The following is a 19,334-nucleotide window of genomic DNA, read 5'->3' on the forward strand; positions in this document are numbered from 1 at the left end:
AATTTAAAATACTAATATAAATGGGCTGATCCGTAACGGATTCAAACTGGCTCAAACCCATAACGGGCTCGGACCGAGCTAATCCAGTCCAACAAGGGCTCAACTCAAGCCCTTTGCTAGATTTGGGCCGGCCTGGCCATTGTACACCTTTAGTGAGGGGGAGGGGGAGGGGAAGTACGGGTGTTCAGTTTTCCTTTTTTTTTTTTTTAATAACTATTTAGGCCTTTCATTAATAAGGTTATAAGGGTATAAATATAAAACTATAAAATGATATTTAATTAAGCCACCGCCTGTTTAAAGTTTTTAAATTTTAAAATATCCCTAAACATTCTTAACAACTAAAAAAAACCCTAAATGCTATTTCTCTTAATTAAATAGAGATGGCGCCGTCCTCCAGCGCCCTTGATTGTAGGGGCATTGTTCTCCAGCTGCCACACAGAGCCTTAAGTTTTTCTCTAAATTAATGTGAAATCGAAGCTTGAGATTCCTTGCTTGCAAAACATAGTTGACCTTTGAAGAAGGTTGACCCAACTGTAAAGATAGAGTCGATGATCTGTCGGTCGAATGGCACATTTTGATCGGAATGACACCTAGTTGGTGAACATCTAAATGGTAACGTTGAGTTGACTGCGAAGAGTCCCAAAGAAAACGGAGGAAGAAGCTTATTGTTTTCCCAACAAACCCAACAAGCCACCAACCCCCTTTCATCGATTAAAACCCTCATTCATTCATTCATTCTGTTTTTCTCTTGTAACTTTGTTCCATCCATCCAGTATCTCCAGACATGGGAAACAAGAAGGCTACGACGTCGTTGGAGGAAGTTATAGACAAGGCAGGAGGCTGTGCTGTCGTTGACGGCGGATTCGCTACGCAGCTCGAGACCCACGGCGCTGCCATCAACGACCCTCTCTGGAGTGCTCTCTGCCTCATCAAAGACCCCCACCTCATCAAACGGGTTCTTTCTCTTTCTCTTTCTCTGCCCCATTCCTTCTTTGTTGGATCTTCAATGCGATAATGTTGGGTTTGGTTTAATTGCTCAGGTCCATTTCGAATACTTGGAAGCTGGCGCCGACATTCTCGTCACTTCATCTTACCAGGTTTCTTTCTCTTCTTAATAACATTACCAACAATTCTGGGATAATATTTGATTTATGCTTCCAGTATGCAATGCTAGCTAGTGTAGCATTTGAATGGAATTCAGGGAAAGTATAAGCATTTATATGGTTTTGGGTGGGATTTAACAAGTGGATGTGTAATATGGATATATATATGATTACAATGCCTCCCATTAAAGAATGCAATAAGATCAGAAACTGTACAAACACAAGTTCCCCTTTTCTCCTACAACATATTATCAATGCTGTGGGCCAAAGATGTGCCTTTTTTTTTTTGTAGGATTTCTTATGTGCATTAAACACATTGTGTATTTCAGTGTCTTATCATGCCTCAGACACTCAAGATTATAGAATAATATTACTTTTGTGTCATTTCTCCAAAGACAAAATGGGGGGTCTCTTCTTTGACTGTCATATTTTGCATATTCACCTTTACTGGTTTATTTTGGCAGGCCACAATTCCTGGATTTTTGTCCAAGGGACTGTCTACTGAAGAAGCAGAGTTGTTACTGAAGAAAAGCGTCAATTTGGCAGTTGAAGCTCGCGATAGTTTCTGGGATGCTGTGCAGGTGACTCCTGAACATCATTATAACAGGGCTTTAGTTGCAGCCTCCATTGGAAGCTATGGAGCTTATCTTGCTGATGGTTCAGAATATAGGTACCACTTTGATACAAAACAAATTTGGTAGTCATTGATGCACTGTTTCAGTCAGATTATCATTTGTACACACTTTGTTGAATTGCATAATTTTGATGTGTCAATCTTTTCAGTGGGGATTATGGACCGCATGTGACTCTGGATAAGCTGAAGGATTTCCACCGACGCAGATTGCAAGTTCTTGTGGAAGCAGGTCCAGATTTACTTGCATTTGAGACCATTCCTAATAAGCTTGAAGCGCAGGTTTGTGCTTATACCAATCTTGTTTTGCCAGAGTATCATGTATTATACTTTCCACTTGATAATATCTTGGTTTTTTAAAATGTTTGCAGGCCTGCATTGAGTTGCTTGAAGATGAGAACATTCAAATGCCATCTTGGATATGTTTCAGCTCTGTAGATGGTGAGAATGCCCCATCCGGAGAGAGTTTTAAGGAATGCCTTGACATAACAAATAAAAGTAACAAAATAAATGCCGTAGGAATAAATTGTGCACCTCCTCATTTGATTGAAGCTCTCATCTGCAAATTTAAAGAGGTAATTTCTTGACTTCAAAATAATTGACTAAGGCAGGAAAAGGAGAAAAGAAAAACTGACAATCTAACAAAGATGTTTGTTTCTCCAGTTAACCAATAAAGCCATTGTTGTGTACCCTAATAGTGGTGAGACATGGGATGGCAAAGCTAAGAGATGGCTGGTGAGTCAAAGTTGTTTCCGAACCTCGTTCTCTCTTCCATAAACTGTACTCAGACAAATGCATGCCCAAATCCTCAGACACAAACATTATGATGTGTAATATGTTGATGAATTTTTTCTTGTGTTGAATGAACAGCCTTCCAAGTGCATTGATGATGGCAACTTTGAATATTTTGCAACAAGGTGGCGCGATTCAGGAGCTAGACTCATTGGAGGCTGTTGTCGGACAACACCTTCCACCATTCGAGCCATTTCTAAGGTTCTGAAAGGAAAGTCCCAATGATTCAGCAACAGTGACGGTTATAATTAGGAATTCTTAGGTTAACCAAAATTTGGAAAGATTAATTTGGCTACAAAATTTCTTTTGCTTCGGTATTTAGAAGCTATGGCTTCAACAAATTGTCTTATTTTGGCAGATGAAAATTCTTACGAGAAGCTTATTTTTAAGGGAATGCAAAGTTTGTTATTGAGTTGGTTGGTAGAAATATGTCATGGAGAATAGTAAATATTGCTGAGTCTGACTATGATATAACAAAACTAAGTTATTCTTAATCGACCAGCAACTTTGCAGATTGAAGTTTAATCTCCTCACATCTCTATTCTTTTCAACTCCTAAGTTTAAATTCATCTCCCCAGATGTTATAATGAACAATGCGTAGGAGCTATTATCAGAAACTAACGCAAAAACCCACTGGCAAATTCCATCTTGAATCTTCTATACAATCAGAAACAGCTTTACAACTGAGTAAAAGAAACTACATCACTACATAAAGTATGAACCCCACCGTTCATTTTAAATAGTTGATCGTCTATTATAGGAAGAAATCCAAGGGCTGGTTTCAGTACGTTTTTGTTTTTAGTCGTTAACTTAGTTTTTTATCTTGTGACTCAATATGAACTTGTATGTTAAGTTGTTAACTACAAAAATCAGAATAAGAATCAATTCCGTGTAAATTATGCAACAAGCTGCCATAAACCACATCCTAACAGGGTCAATATGAAGGATCGATGATGAAAATTTTGACCATTTATCTACCCAAGGATTCACTTTGTTACATTTCTGTTACCCTAAGAGCCCCTTTCACTCTATAAAGAGGACTTGAACCCAGACATGCAAACCAAATTTTAGAGAAATCCATATCTTTATGGAAAACTAATGCCAGGATCCACGCTTATCATAAGGTCCCCAACCACCGCCATAGCCATTTCCATATGAACCACCTGAATATCTCATATCAGGACTTCCGTTCATCATTCCATAACCGCTGGCACCTATACAAATATGAGAGGAGTCAAAAGAAATTGCCTTCCAAAGGTTCGCTGTGTTAGAAATCCCAGATTATAAGCCCCGTGAGGCACTAAAGATGTGCGTATGTGTGTGTGTGTGTGTGTGTGTGTGAGAGAGAGAGAGAGAGAGAGAGAGAGAGAGAGAGAGAGAGAGATCACCAAGTCCTCGTGTCCTCCTGTCTGCATTTAGTTGCTCCGCTCATAGCTTCTCTATTTCATGAACCATGGAAATGAGGTTCTATTCCATTGCTTGCTTTTGTTCAACTTGTACTTCATAGGTTTTCCTCTCATATTCATAAGCTCTCCTACAAAAGTAATGCAAAATCAGTTCAAATATGCATACAAATAAAGCCTTTGCTAACGTATCTGAACATTCATCAAATATCATCCTAATATGTGTCACCCATCTCCTCAAAAGGCAAAAGAAGAGCAAGATACAATTCAGGCTGCAAAACTAGTTAAAAATTTACTATCAAACGATTCAAACCTGGTATCAACAAGCTCTTGCCGCATCCCATCAACATCAGCCCTCATGGCAATTAGTTGCTGATTTTCAGCTTGCAATCGAGATGTCCTGTGTGAGACCTTGGACTTGGGCAGACAATTCCTGCCGTAAAGCATTTAATTTCTGAACTTCAGATCTCAACTGCATAACCTCTGCCCTTAAAGGCTCAGAAGGACGCAGATCAGCTTCAAGCTTCAATCCTCTCTCAATCAACTCCCTAGACTGTGCCTCTTTCTGGGCCCGGAGTTTGGGTATGACCTGCTCCAATCTATGAATCTCATCTTTTGCATCTGTCAATTCCCTTTGAAGAAGGGTATTATCATCATTTACAAGCCGATTCTCAGCAATAATTCGCTGCATTTCTCTATGCTGCATTGCAAATTCTTCTTCCAAAGCTGCGGGGTGAATAGACAAATGCCCTGGCCCTCGGCTCATAACAGGCCAAGGATCATCACGGAACCCTCGAAAACCATCAGCATGGCGAGGCATACGATTTCTTCCTGCCATGTCAGAGATCCTGCAATAATGATGTCATCATCAGCGTGCATTTCAATATGACCAAGCAAGACATAAAGTAAGACAGAAGATGAAATATCATCCTTGGTCCAACTGTCCAAGTAACAAAGCTGCTGAGTGCTGAAACAGAAGAATCAATGGAAATATATGAAACATCCTTGCATATCTGTAGTCTGTAGATTCCATGCTTACTTGATTATTTCAATAACACCATTTGAGATTCATGGAACATTCCAATGGCTTCCATTTCCATCAAAATCAAATCATGGATCAATACTTTATAAGTTAACGAAGCTCAAACACGTCAACTAATTGTGATCCTAAAATTTCCTCATTAGAAGGACTCAACTAAATGAACTTAACTAATTGAACCCCTGTCTTTTACTTTCAAAGAGAAATGTCAACCTCAGATATCTATTAACTGAGTCAATTCCTACAATTAAAAAAAAAAAGAAAAAGGATCAGATGTCCTCAAAGCAAGTACTACTACCTGAAGAAGCAAAAACTTGAAAAAGAAAACCCTTTCGCTTGAAAACTAGTACTGCTACCTGAACAGTTTTACCACTTATGAACCGAGTCAAAACTTTAAACAAGCACCAAAAGTTCATATTAGCAAGCCTATAGGGACCGCCTTCAGTGAGCCAGTGACTAAATATGAACAGTATACATACAACCTTCTCAACCCAATTGGCCTCTTTCAGTTTCAGCCAAGTTGTCACTAAAACTTACCACGTGTTACATTATATTAATGGTGCCTGGTGTTTTGGATTAACCTCAACTCCATGTCTGCATTCCAATCTCCTGGAAGTAAGAACCTCTGCTCTGAGCCTCTGACCATAAATGAATTAATAAAATAAGTAAAGCCCACCCTCTCCATTCAGCCTTGTCACCACTTGCTTATATCGCACAATTTATCTTCCATATTACGATTCACATGTCAACTAGCAAACATGCTTGCTTATTTGCACTTTACAATCGCATAAGCAAAAATCAATAAAATGACAAAAAGAAAAACAGTACAATTCTCATGTTTAAGTCTAACTAAGTGGAATTCAGCTCTATTCAGAATTTCAAGCAAAAAAGTAATGGCAAAGATAACATATATGATACATACTGCAAAGAGCCAAAGGCACGACGCCGTTTCAAGTAAAAACTTACTAAGGAGGAGCGATGGTCAGATTGGGAGCCGCTTCAGATTGAGCGTGAGCCTCAGATTCTTCGACGGAATAATGCCTGGCTCAGTCTCAGTAGCTCAGCACAACACTGGCAATCGGATTTCTCATTGACGAAATTACCCTTCTTGTCTCTTCAGGACCTTCAGGTTACATACAAAGTTACAAACAATTCTCAGGTTTCAATTGTAATGGGTCTAAACCTTGTTGTGGGCCTTCTGGGCCAAATGAAAAAATCCGTATTGACCTTGGGCTCAGTGTTTAATTTCCACAGGGCCTTGTATAATCAAGCCCAAGTCCCCACCACACCACAGATATTAGGTTCTTAACATCTTACGTTCGAGTGAGATTTTATTTTATTGTTTTTTCAGCAATAATGCTAGTTGTCTCACATTTTTTTTTCACATTTGTATCTCACTTGATGTGTCATTACTTTACTGGAAGAGTATTTCCTTTTTCTTTTTTAGGTTTTATTTTTTAATTTTTAGTATCCAATGTATTAATGCCATGTAAGATGGTATGAAATTGTGGTATAAAAATGTGATAAGTGTAACATTACTGTTTTCTCAGATAGTGACAATTTATTTTACTTTCATATTTGACTATTTACTTTCCATTGTTTTTTTGAAATGATGTACTTTATTTAGTTAGCATCACATAGTTAGATTGGGCCAATTTCAACCAAAATTTGCAAATCATAAAACATAAGCTTATGCTTCGCTAGAAGATGCGCCGCCTAACATGAGTACATAGAAGAGAATCAAAAGAAGCAAGTAGAGAATGGCTTCATCCAACAAGTTACCATCAATTGCCATTCTTTGATTTTAATATTCAATAATGCCAAGAATCTTAATTTTGAATCTCAATTCAGGTGTCAATATTATGCGTGTTATGAAATAAAATAACCTTAGAATGAATCGTATATAAATCAATGAAATACTACCACGTCATTTAAAATTCACTTTTAAATTTTGAATTTGAGACCCTTTGCACTACTTGCTAATTTTTGGTAATTATGCTTGCGCAATTAATAAATTATCCATATTCCAATCAATAGGCACATTATATATTCATGCTTAAACTGTGGTGCAACAATTTTTGAAAATTTGTTAGCACCTAATTAATTTCATATTGTTTTAATTAATCAATTGTCGTTTCAACGAGTTTTAAACTCGAGACCTCGTCCGATAAAAGTAGACTTGAGTATATATTGGAGACTTGGAATTGGAATATGTATCTACTACAGACAACACAGCAGATGTGCTCACCAACGGGCTTCACAGTCCTTTACATCTTCAGCATTGTTGCAACCTCAGGCTTGGTACCCTCGCTGAGGTTGAGGGGGATGTTAAGTGAGTGATTAGTGTGCAGCTGTCACATACCAGTTGTCAAGGTTCTATTAGTGTAGCTATTAAAGTCATTAGTTTGTAGTGAACCATTAGGATTGTGACACGTGTTATCTTTAGTTACTGAAATCAGTATGTTAGAGTTGGTTAGTTTGTTTTACTGGTTTCGTTTTCATCTTTATGTATAAAGCCTGTGGCTTCTCTTTTCTTTGTAAGCAAGCATTATATTTCTTGAAAATACACAGAGCTTCATCTTTACCATTCTTTCACTTCTTGGAGCTTCTGTTATCATATATTCACTAAACTATATGGTCATTGGTTAATTTGGTTGAACATCATATAAGAATATTTTTTTAAAAAAAGTTGGTAAAATAGTTAAATCTGTAAAACATGTTCCCAAATGTTTTATCCTATATATCTTATCTTGTATACTGGACAAATATACATAAGTGAGGGAGATTCTAAATTATCATAGACAGAGATAGAAAGGGATGGGTAGAGACCCTACAGAGAGATAGGCACATGTAAGTCCTTTTCATTTTTCAACATACCCACAGAAATATTATGTCTTCAAGAAAATTCCATCGTCAATATTGCGGTAATCTTCTACTTGGGTTTCAGTTCATTCTCATGCCTATCGATGATGAGATCTCCACATCAGATTTATCAATTTGATCATATGCTTACTTTTATCTACCAGATGTTAAAGTTTGGTTTAAACCAATAAATGATAACTCTCAAAGACCTATCTTTTCCAATTTCCATCATTTGTCAAACTAGCTCGTGCTAAGTAATTCATATTCCAAGTTAACTCGGTCTCTTTCTATTCACATTTAGGAGTAACAATACTTATCAAAATGAATAAAAACTTGTATCATAGATTATGTATAACATCTTTAATAAAAATGTAAATTACATATAAAAGTTGTCCATATTTATTAAAAATGTAGTGTATTTAGCATTATTCAGATAAAATGAATTAACGTTGATGTTTTTAACAAGTATATTCAATGCTCAATATTGTGTTTATTTGGATTTGCATTTCAAAAAACCATTTTCGAGTTTATTCCAATATATGTTGGTTGGCTTTCTAGGGTGAGACCTGACATGAGAGTGAAAAGATAATCTTTATAAGACGTGGAAAGTTTTTATTGGCTACTTAGTTATGCCAGCAAAGACTTAATGGACATAGAAATCAGGGGAATGCTATCACCTTATCCACGGACTTTTTTATTTAATATTCTTATTTTACAGTGTATTTTTATAATCAGAATTGTTTATTTTTTAGATAATCGTTTGGTCATATAATTATTATTAAATAAACAAATAGTAAATCAAATTGCTACTAAAATTATCTATTATTTTATTACAACTACATAATTAAATGATTTTCAATTTAGTTAATTTTTTACAGAGATAATTTTTAAAGTAAGATTTAAAAAATGAACAATTTCGATTATAAATTTATACTGTATAATAAGAATAATAAATAAAAATGTTAATGAAAAAAGTAGATTAAGGAAGGTGGATAGTATTTCTTTGAAAATAAACCAAAAACTTTGAGAGTGGACATGTGGATAACGGGGACCGCAAGATGAAGTACTGGGTAATGGGGCCGGGGAGAGAATCCAACAAAAGTCTCATTTAAATTGAGGGAGGAAAAGTTTGGGCAGAGAAAATGATAGCTGGGATGAAGGAGTTGTGATCCATAGTAGCACTAAGAAATGAGAAATCCGTAGGATGTGAGAAGCAGCCAATGAGAAGGCGAGGATTCGGATCAACTTTGGAAGCTCAACCAATTAAGAAACAGATAAGGCCTTGGTGTGGGCCCAAAAGTACAATCCTCTCCCAAAAGTGCAATCCAGGAGTTGGCCTTCGCTGTTAAAAGCGCGCTTTTGTGGGCCGGACACCCTCTACTCTCCATCGTCCCACGGAAATAATTGCACATTCAGGTCGAGATCAAATTTGGGCTGCCGACGATCGACCGATGATTGATTCGAGCAAGAAAGTGGCGCACGCGGTGGGTGGGAAGACCGCGAGAGCGTGCGACAGCTGCATAAAGAAGAGGGCTCGGGTGTACTGCGCTGCCGACGATGCTTTCCTCTGCAAAGCCTGTGACTCCTCCGTACACTCCGCCAACCAATTGGCTGGGAGGCACGAAAGGGTTCGCTTAAACACGGCGTCGCTCAAGCCCTCTAAAGATGAATCCGCGGCTTCTATATCTGCAGTACCCTCATGGCACCGAGGTTTCACCCGAAAGGCCCGGACACCACGCCACGCCAAGTCCGTGAATAGTCACCACAAATCCCAAGAAGCTGTCCGGAACCCATTTCCGGTGGTACCCGAAGTTGGTGCGGATGATACCTCGTACGAAGAAAATGAAGAGCATGATCATCAGCTTCTGTATCGGGTTCCGATTTTCGACCCCGTTGTTGCGGAATTACTGTGCACTTGTTCTGCTAATAATTCGAATGATCAAGAAGAAGAAGAAGCTAAGAATACGAGTACTAGTAGTGTTGTTTCGATGTTGCCTAATCATGGTACGAATACGACTCATGATGATGGGGGAATGAATTACTCATCATCAAATGGGTTTCTTCCGAGTGACATGGATCTTGCTGAGTTTGCGGCGGATGTGGATAGCTTATTGGGAAGGGGGCTTGATGATAACGAGCGTTTAGGCATGGAAGGGTTGGGCTTGATGGATTGTGGTAAAGAAAAGGAATGCGGTAGAGTGGTGAAGCTCGAACAAGAGAACGAGGTCACAGAAGGTGCTATTTTTATGGATGCGTGTCAGGCGGAGACAGAGATTGATATGATAAAGGAACCATTTGTGTTCAACTTTGAAGACTACGAGGAGGAGGAGGAGGAGGAGGAGATCAAAGTGGGAGTGGCGGAGATGAATCTTGATAGTAATGGAGATGATTGTGAGGTGGAGGAAGATGCAAAGAGTAGCAAGAAGAGGAAAATATTTTTGAGGCTGGACTACGACGCTGTCATTACGGCCTGGGATACCCAAGCCTCTCCCTGGACCTCCGCTCTTCGCCCGGATTTCGACTCCATTTTCTTCCCTTACTGCATGGTTGGTATTTCTTCCCCTATATTTATTTTTTTACAAAATTACCATTAAATATTAAATTATAAATATTTTTCAGTAAAACACTAATTAAAGGACTCATTTTTTTATTTTCTGAAAGTTTATACCTAAACTTAAATGACAACTAAAAATTTAATACCAAACTGAAACCACATAAAGTTATAAAAGTTAATTAATTGTCATAAGTATATGTAGTTTTTGTTGTTTAGAGCACATACATATTTATGTCGATCATTAGAATTCATCAATCATAAACGAATCAAGCTCTCATTAAAACTTTAATTAGCAATGAACCCCCTCTAGCAACTTTATTTAAGCCAATTGTAAGACGAATGCTTTATACATGTGTTCACCACACGTTTTTCACAAAAGTGACATCCACACGTGACCCTGTACACATGCTCAGCTTGTTCTTCTATATATATACAAAAAACTAGAGGACAAGAAATAAAGTTAGTGGTCTGCTAACATTAATTAGCAGATCGACAGAGTTAGTGGTCTGCTAATTAATTAACGAGATTGTGAATCTGAATTTGCAGGGAGCTGAACTTCATTACCCGTTTGGAGATTTGAATGGGGTTGGGGTGCACTCAGCAGTGGGCGACGGAGGGAGAGAGGCGAGGGTGTCAAGGTACAGAGAGAAGAGGAGGACGAGGTTGTTCTCCAAGAAAATAAGGTACGAAGTTCGAAAGCTAAATGCTGAGAAGAGGCCTAGAATGAAAGGGAGGTTTGTCAAAAGATCATCCTTTGCAGGATCATCTGCTAATTTTCCTATGCTTGCCAAATGAAATCACCCTCTTGGCCTCGTCAGTCCAAAGTTTACTTGCAGTAAACTTGAGTTTTGAAAACACATCCAATAAATATATAATTGTCTAAGCTCAAAAGCTACCTCATTCTTCATGTCTTAGATGCAGGCCGGCTCTGTAAATTTTTTTTGTTGATTATAACATGTTTTATACCTAATTTCTGTTTTTAATTTGTATTTTATACAAATAAAAAAACAACGAAACTAGTAATTACATAATTTTTAATTTCAAATTTATGTAAACTTGATTTTTTAATCCCAATTTGCCTCCAAACCTGTGTTACAAACTTGAAATATCTCATAGAACATTTCTTATGGTCGGCTCATTGAACTATTTTCATGGCGCTTCCATGCAAGTGTTCTTACTTTGTCACAAGAGTCAGAAACCACCAACACATTAGTAAGTCATCGACTTTTTCCTTTTACAATGTTTAATCATCGAGATTTTCCAATTCCCATGAAATTGTAATTAGACTATGAAGTGCATTATTGGAGCTTGCAGCAAGTAACAAGTAGGCCTTGTTGAAGGAAAAGGGCATGTACTTCATTTTCTAAGTTTTGGCAACAACGAAAGGGTATTTACATGCAGTGTGTGAACATGGAATCTTATAGTATCATCATCGATCATCCGCAGGAATTAATCAAAGAATCTCATAAACCGAATAAGGAATCAAAGAATCTCATAAACCGAACAAGGGAAATAAAATGGGAAAGAAACACATACAACCACAGAGAAAGAGATCGAGAAAGAGAGGTGCATGTTCATTTATTGAAGATCTGATACAAATTATAATGGTACGTTTTTGACTAATTTTTTTTCTTTTGCACATCATATCATGTATATGGGTCGCCCAATGCAAAATGTGTGTACAAGTTGTTTGAGCATATATATCTCTCCATCTGTCCTTGTGTTTTACACCCAATTTTACACGGCCTGCCTACATTTTCAAAAGTAAAAAAGAAAACCCAAAATATCAAAAAGCAGAACTCCAAGCCAAAGTAACCAATTCGGAGCTGCGAAAAAAATGTACTTGTTGTATTGCATGAAGCACACTTGTATTACTGTCCGAAACTGGAACCCTCCACTTGTCACTAGCTAGCTCTCACAAACAAACACAGATCGAGAATTGATGATCGATTAGATTCGAGCCAAGCCAAGAGTGAGTTCCAACCCTATTTCCTCATCATGATCATCAGCTTGCTTATCATTAAATTTATGAAGAGCCTCCGGGTCGGCCCGGCTCGCCAAGGAAGAAGAACCCTCCACCGTTTCAACAGAGAACATTCTCTTCTCCTGATCTCCGCTGCTACTCCCCCCATTTCCGAGCGGACTCGGGCACAACTCAGTGAGCAGCGAGTCAAGCGGCATTTTGGGTCTGCAGGCCGTCGTGGCGGGCCTCTTGAACCGGTTCCGGGATTTAACCTGCAGGTTAAGATCATGATGTTGAGAAGTTGAGTCCCCCCTGGACACGTGGCGTATGTCGCAAGCCGATTTGAGAGGAGTGTTGTTAGGGTGTAGCGCACCCGCATGAGTTCCCGTGATGGGTGACCCTGCAAGCACTGCATCCACGGCGGCTTGGCATTGGACCCAGTTCCCCGACCCGAGCAAGCCCACCGACCCGTACGTCGGGTTGACGATGCGTCCACAAGCATCGTATAACAGGGACTTGAATATAGCTGATGAATAAAAATGAGATGAATACAAATTGAAATGAAAATAGTGGGAATTAGAAAAAGAGTAAAACGGGTTTATGTATTGTTACCAGGGCGGAGGTGTTGGGATCCTGCATTGATGAGGTTGAGGAGGCCAGCACGGCCATAGAATTTGGCGAGGAAAAGAGTGGCATTGGCTTGGGAATCAGGGGAGTTGATCCACTCAATGCAGGCTCTGATTTCACAATTCTCACTGCACCCTTTGCGGAGGACTCTACACCCATTGCAGCTCATCCTCATGCTTAATCAATTAATTAAGCCCAATTTTTGTAAGCTAGAGACGTCCGGAAGGTGTGTACGGAAATGCAGTGTGGGAGGGGGTGTGGGGTGTATTTAAAAGAAAGAGTTGGTGAGGGCATTCTGGGAATTCTGGGTGAAGCGCAGTGGTTTCTGAGGGAGTGTGGGATCAAAACCAGGGGTTTGCTACTGCCTTTTGCCAGTTTAGGTGAAAAGTGCTCAGGGAGAAGTGGAAAAAAGCAGCCGACTGTTTTGCGTTTTCTTCTTTTGGCATTACCCTGCATGCACGATTTTATTACAATCCAAACCATGCTCATTGCTCGCTGTATATTTGTGTAGATTGTCAAGCTACTTTATACATGCTTTTCCAATGCAATGTATCATATAGGGTCTACTATCCGACTCATAAATGTGATGGATTCCAGGATTTAGTGACCAACAATTTTTGAGTATTCTTAAGTCAAATTGATTCGCCTCTAAGACTATTATTTCCAAGTCTTTTTCTTTTGGCAAGAGAAAAAGAAGGGCTCAAAATCACTACTCAACTCCTACTTCCCTAACCTTTTTTAAAACAAAAAATTTACTATGATTTTTTTTATTTTCCTTTATTTATGGGCACTGGAGTCATTTCAGAACTAGCTGCAGAATGGCAGATACACTTTCCAAGCCACAGAATAAGACATGAGAGGGAAAGGTGGAAGTCATGCAAGCTAACTGTAAATGAAAAAGTTTTACAGGGTTTACTTTAGGGTAAGAAAATCTCTGGAAACAAAAACAATTACCAGACACGTGACACGCACGAGTGCCTGATAGATGCATCACTGGCAATTGGGCATTTATATGTAAACAAAGAAACTCAGATACTCCTGGTTTTTTGGAGTCCGTACAAATAGGGCAAAGCCCAGTAGTAGGTTGGTGAACCAAGTTGAGGAAAAATGTTTGGGTACGGTACGGACAGGTGGTTTCGTTATGTGGGCTGGGCACGGTGGGCGGCCCAATGTATGCGCCAGTGGTTTTGAGAATTAATGCAAATTGGACATTAGCTGGGCTTGGCTTGGAGCTATTGCGTTGTTGAGTTGAGCATGAATGGCATTGCATCATCTATCGGATTATTTTCCTTATTTGGTTGCCCTCGTTAGGGTTGTTAAAAATCCAATTCAATCTGCTTAAACCGACCAATATAATTCATTTTAATCCAATCAATTTCAACGATTTTGGTTGATTAAATTGGATTTATAATTTAAAACATTGACATAATTAGATCATGCCGAATTTTTCCATGAAAATCCAATACTCTACTTTAATTGGTTTCATACATCTTTTGTATTGTAGACATTTGAAATATAAAAATTATGAATAATCTAAATCCTTCGGTAGAATATATTTGGTACATTGTGATTGTATAGCTAAAACACTTTTCTTTAGCATTCAATCTACGTTTCATATTTAATTCTAATAAAAAGTGAGATTGGATTTGATTTGATGATAATTTTTTCATGTATTAATATGTTTTTTCTTTCATTTGAAAACTTGATCATCCAATCCAATTAAAATTGGGTTATAATCAAAACGGATAAGATTGGATTTGCTAAAAATCAAGGGCTTAATTCAAATCGAACACCCCTAACCCTCACATGGTTAACTTCCTAAATGGTTAAATTATGTTAAATGCATTTCTAATTTCCATTTCTTCATTGGATCACCAAACACTCTCAAGTCTTTAGTCATGTCCCAACTAATTGTTGTCTTCATAATATTTTTATGCACAATGTTAAATAAGTTTAAGTTCAAATCACTTCTTCAAATAAAGAAACAAGATATATATCAAATGACGATTGATCGGATTGGACATAGTTAGCTTCCTAAATTAATCTTGCAACTGTGCCATGGTTTTTGTTAAGAATAAAGCGAGGGAGACCGTAATTTGGGTACCATACATACTTGTATTACTGTATTAGTAGGACTGACCTAATATATATATATATATATAATCCAAAATGTGGTCTCTTACCACTACTCTTCTACTAAATTGCTGACTTCTTAAGTTGATCAGGCTAAAAATAGTCATTCTATGTGAAAATACATGTCCAGCTTTTTGGGAACCGTGTGTAGTCCACTGTATTTATACTGTTGAGTTTCAGACATAGCATGGGCAGGCCTAGTGAATATGCTCTATCAGCATTTGCATGGACTCTGTCTGTTTATATGCTATCGGAACCCACAATTAACGATCTACTTTACCCGTGATGAGTTTTTCATGACTCTAACCCAACATCAGTTTAGGGCCATTAAACATGGCCCAAGGTCCAACCGCTAGGACTACTAGTTTTTATTTTTATATTCGGAGGTTGAAGGACCTCTCCAAAACTCAAAAGTATATTGGATCAAATAGCTAATTGGTGCTAGTTTAACTTTAAATCCCTTATAAACTTGTCCATGCCAGATAGTATTCCATTCATTCCACGTCACTTGAGTTGAGATTTGATAGTTTTGGTTTATTACAATATACATATTTGAGTTGCTTACTTGAGCCTTACAAGACTCTAGTAATTAACTAAACAAGTAAGTAAATTAACTAATTAATTTCTGGATTGTTAGATATTTATTAGAATCTTACCGTATAGATAATCCTGACAAGATATTTAAGTAGAGAGCAAATCCGTCAATAATTGTTGGACTTGGATGGCAACGCAGATAGGCCTTAGGCTGGGCCAGCTCCTACCCCATGTGCATTCTTCTTCTTTTTTTTTTTTTTGACCAATATGCATTCTTCTTCTTCATAAATGGGACATAGGCAGATGTCCACATACAGGTGTATTAACCTAATTTGCTCATACTGCTGGTCACTTATATGGTACCTTTTTTTTAAGGAATTATATAGTATATTTCTTAGCATACTATTATTTATACAGGTTATTAATTTATTAAAACCAGTATTATATGCATTGGCCAAAAAAAAAAAAACCAGTATTATATGATTTAAGGGGGAAAAAATATTTTTCTTGGCCAAAAAAAAAAAAAAGGGGGAAAAAATATTTAGCTCAACCATTCAAACTTGGGCATTGTTGAACTTGTTTATTACAACTATGATCAAAACCCATCCATTATTCATCAAAATATAATCATTCTTAGACCTATTTGACTTGGTTTTGGATTTGGGCCCAAGAAAACAAATAGTATTCGAGGGGAAAAAAAAAAAAAAGAGTAAAAATGTGGAGCAATTAATGCATCGATGAGCTAAATTGTCTTAACGAATGAATGATGATATTAGATTCCACATCCAAAAGACTAGCAGACAAACAACCCGCTTACGAATCAAAACCTATGTACCACCTTCGCCGCATAATACGTGGCGCTTTGTCACATTGGTTTCTCTGCTACTGCTGTTCTCTCTCTCTCTCTCTCTCTCTCTCTCTCTCTCTGCAGCCTGCCTTATAAACACCCAAAATAGCAGAATACGAGACCATTTGTTTGTTAACTCAAAACTCAAACCCAACCCCCATATGCAAACAACAGGCACTATAAAACCGAAGAATTAATATCATCAAAATTACTAATTATAATTACTTAACAATAGATAGGCAATTAACAACAAGCAATTGACTATTAATTTCCACCTCCTTCAATTTTTCTCTGTGTGGTACTCGCCATTGGGTGGTGGTAAACTGGTAATTGAGGTAACTTTGTCTCGATGTTGTATAAGCAGACAAAAGGGTTTGCAAGAAAATCACAAGTAGTAGAATGTCACACACTTTCTGTATTACGCTACTTTACAAAGACTAGAGTCCATCCAACATTCAACTCCCAGCACCCTTTTTACCAGTTTAATCATCATATCTCTGTTACGTACTTACATGTGATCTGATCTGATCATGATCAAAAGTATATAAAGATGATCAAATCCCACGTTTACATGCAAATCCCACTCTCAGCTGAAAATTAATAACTATACGAACCTCAATATATTTAATTAATATTCAATTCATTTAAATTAAATTAAATATAAGTAATTATTTCCTTCTCTAAATATAAGTAATTAATTAATACGAACCTCTGAAATACCACTTTTCTGAAAAAGCTAGCTAAAAAGTTGAATATACATAGGTCTGAGAAAAGGCAGACTAGCTTGTTGGAATTTTAGTCTAAATTATGAAGTGTTTCTTGTTAAAAGAGTGAATGCAGAGTCAACGCCTAGCTGATCAACGCCTTAAATAATCATTCAGACACCTTAACTAGAAAGCTGAGTTGATCGATCAATGTCACAGTACTGGGCTGGTAAAGGCATCAAATCAAATTAATAATGAATATTATAATAAAATAGAAATGGTTAAGCTTTCTGAAAGAGGAGAGGATTGTGATGGAAGATATATTGAAAACAAATTTACCAGTTAAAGAAATATTAATAGAGGAAGGAAAAGCTATTCTGCCAAATACAGATATGTAATGCAGATCGAGGAAAAACTCACCACATACGCCAAACACAAAACGCTAATTTATGATACACCGGAAAGGCAAAGTTGCGACTACTGGCATGGGTCGTCTCATCTGGGCAGAGCAGTAGAATATATATATATTTTTATGAGTAATTTGAGATTAGTCAGTAGCAAAGCTTTCACCAAAACAGCATTCACTTTTCATTCAGACTAGAAAACTAGAGTATACATTCCCGCAATGGGGCTGTCTTTGTATTGTTTCAGTGTCTCTGCTACTCGATCTTCCTCATCATCATAGATTCTGATATTCATATTCGATCTTCTTCTCAGTTCTCAGAACAAAAGCTCAAAATGACAAAGGACCCAGGATCTTCAAACTAGTACTAGTACATACACAGAGATTCTAGCACCTGGCATATATGGCAGTACAAATTTAACCAAATGAAATGGATTCTCAACTTTTATACACATCTAGATTCATCATCGATCGATCATATATTTGTGGATCCTCCATTAATCGAAACAAACTAATTAATGAAACTAGCTAGGATACCAAAATACCCCCGGTTTTCCCACTTAACTTGGAACCTAACCGACCCATCAAAACACCCAAAATATAGGATGAGAAAAACGTGGGTATTTTGGTTATAATTCAACAAAAAACGAAAAGAAACAAATCAAATAAATTTAATTACTAGCTAGTTGTGGAGAGGATCTGGGCAACTGGGCACTGTTCGTTTGCTCTCTTTAAATCCTTTCTGGGTTTTGTTGAAGTTTGAAGCTGCTGATCTTCCATTGAAGTAGTTATGCAACAGCGCCTCTTTGCTTTTCTTACCTTCCTTGAGCGTCACCATGTTGCTCTCATCTTCATCACTCTGTTTCTTTGATATTCCATTTATATTAGCAGCAGGTTGTGGGAATGTCCGTACTGCCCCTGCTTTGCAGTCACAGCAGACCCAAATCTGCAACACCGAGATGATCAACACCACCACCACCACACAAGACTGCAAGACCCTCCAGCCGCCGGCGACAGACATTACCGGATTACTACCTACCCACCTACATATATAAAGCACTCTCTCTCTCTCTCTCTCTCTCTCTCTCTCTCTCTCTCTCTCTCTCTCTCTCTCTCTCTGCGTGCGTCTTTCTTCAAATCATCACACGAAACACTCTCTTTCTTAATGAGAGAATTTTGATTCCCTGCTAGTGTTGACTATTGACAATATTTCAAACTCCAATTAATTTCTCTCTCTGGGCTATGACTTGTGAGCAACGCATTGAGGGCTATTGTAATCTGTTATGTATAACAAGAGTCTTGAGAGGGAGAGAGAGAGCCTCATATGCCCCCACACTGGCCCACGTGAAGAGAAAACAGCAGCAGTCTACGTCAATGGTCACTGTAAATTATTATATTTATTATATAGTGTGTGATTTAAAAATTTTAGAGCCATTTTTTCATTAATTTAGCACCGATCGTTAAGCAAGTTACTGAACTAGTACTGCCACTATATACGTAGCTACGCACCATATATTATACCAACGCATTAGCTTTGAAATCTGCATGTCGGTGACGCTGTAAGACTCCAAATTAGTTACTAAGATTTAAATAATTAAAAAAAAAAAAAGACACGCGCCTTTATGAGGATGTGGTATAACTATGCAAATCTTAGGTGGGATTGGGAGGCAAGGACCACAGTCAAGCAAGGTTGAGACAGTGAGAGGCAGTCATTTCCAGAGATGAACCACGCGGGAAGG

General features: G+C 37.8%; 4 protein-coding genes and 1 pseudogene across 5 annotated transcripts; 2 read left to right on the plus strand and 3 right to left on the minus strand.

The window, feature by feature from the left end:
• The first annotated feature begins 397 nt into the window (after positions 1–397).
• HMT-1 (Homocysteine S-methyltransferase family protein) lies at positions 398–2,965 on the plus strand. Its single transcript, XM_086232157.1, has 7 exons — positions 398–955; positions 1,041–1,097; positions 1,568–1,773; positions 1,887–2,016; positions 2,106–2,309; positions 2,398–2,469; positions 2,605–2,965. The coding sequence occupies exons 1-7, from the start codon at positions 785–787 to the stop codon at positions 2,749–2,751; spliced, it is 987 nt and encodes a 328-aa protein (XP_086088283.1). The 5' UTR covers positions 398–784; the 3' UTR covers positions 2,752–2,965.
• Positions 2,966–3,177: 212 nt separating this feature from the next.
• LOC147295442 (protein FLX-like 3) lies at positions 3,178–5,909 on the minus strand (annotated as a pseudogene). The gene is made up of 3 exons (XR_015120667.1): positions 4,243–5,909; positions 3,915–4,060; positions 3,178–3,740 (listed from the first exon to the last, which is right to left on the minus strand). The product of XR_015120667.1 is annotated as a protein FLX-like 3 (transcript).
• A 3,291-nt stretch (positions 5,910–9,200) lies between these two features.
• Positions 9,201–11,284, plus strand: LOC147295443 (zinc finger protein CONSTANS-LIKE 16-like). Its single transcript, XM_086231559.1, has 2 exons — positions 9,201–10,376; positions 10,931–11,284. Exons 1-2 carry the CDS (start codon positions 9,282–9,284, stop codon positions 11,177–11,179), a joined length of 1,344 nt encoding a protein of 447 aa, XP_086087685.1. The 5' UTR covers positions 9,201–9,281; the 3' UTR covers positions 11,180–11,284.
• Positions 11,285–11,649: 365 nt separating this feature from the next.
• On the minus strand, positions 11,650–13,565 carry LOC147295444 (LOB domain-containing protein 40-like). Its single transcript, XM_086231560.1, has 2 exons — positions 12,960–13,565; positions 11,650–12,873 (listed from the first exon to the last, which is right to left on the minus strand). Exons 1-2 carry the CDS (start codon positions 13,147–13,149, stop codon positions 12,335–12,337), a joined length of 729 nt encoding a protein of 242 aa, XP_086087686.1. The 5' UTR covers positions 13,150–13,565; the 3' UTR covers positions 11,650–12,334.
• Positions 13,566–18,277: 4,712 nt separating this feature from the next.
• Positions 18,278–18,616, minus strand: CLE27 (CLAVATA3/ESR-RELATED 27). The gene has a single exon (XM_086231261.1). It carries the CDS (start codon positions 18,614–18,616, stop codon positions 18,278–18,280), a length of 339 nt encoding a protein of 112 aa, XP_086087387.1.
• Between the last annotated feature and the right edge of the window lie 718 nt (positions 18,617–19,334).

This window comes from Dryas octopetala, chromosome 2, assembly GCF_963921425.1.
Source record: "Dryas octopetala chromosome 2, drDryOcto1.1, whole genome shotgun sequence".
NCBI classification, from domain to species: Eukaryota; Viridiplantae; Streptophyta; class Magnoliopsida; order Rosales; family Rosaceae; genus Dryas; species Dryas octopetala.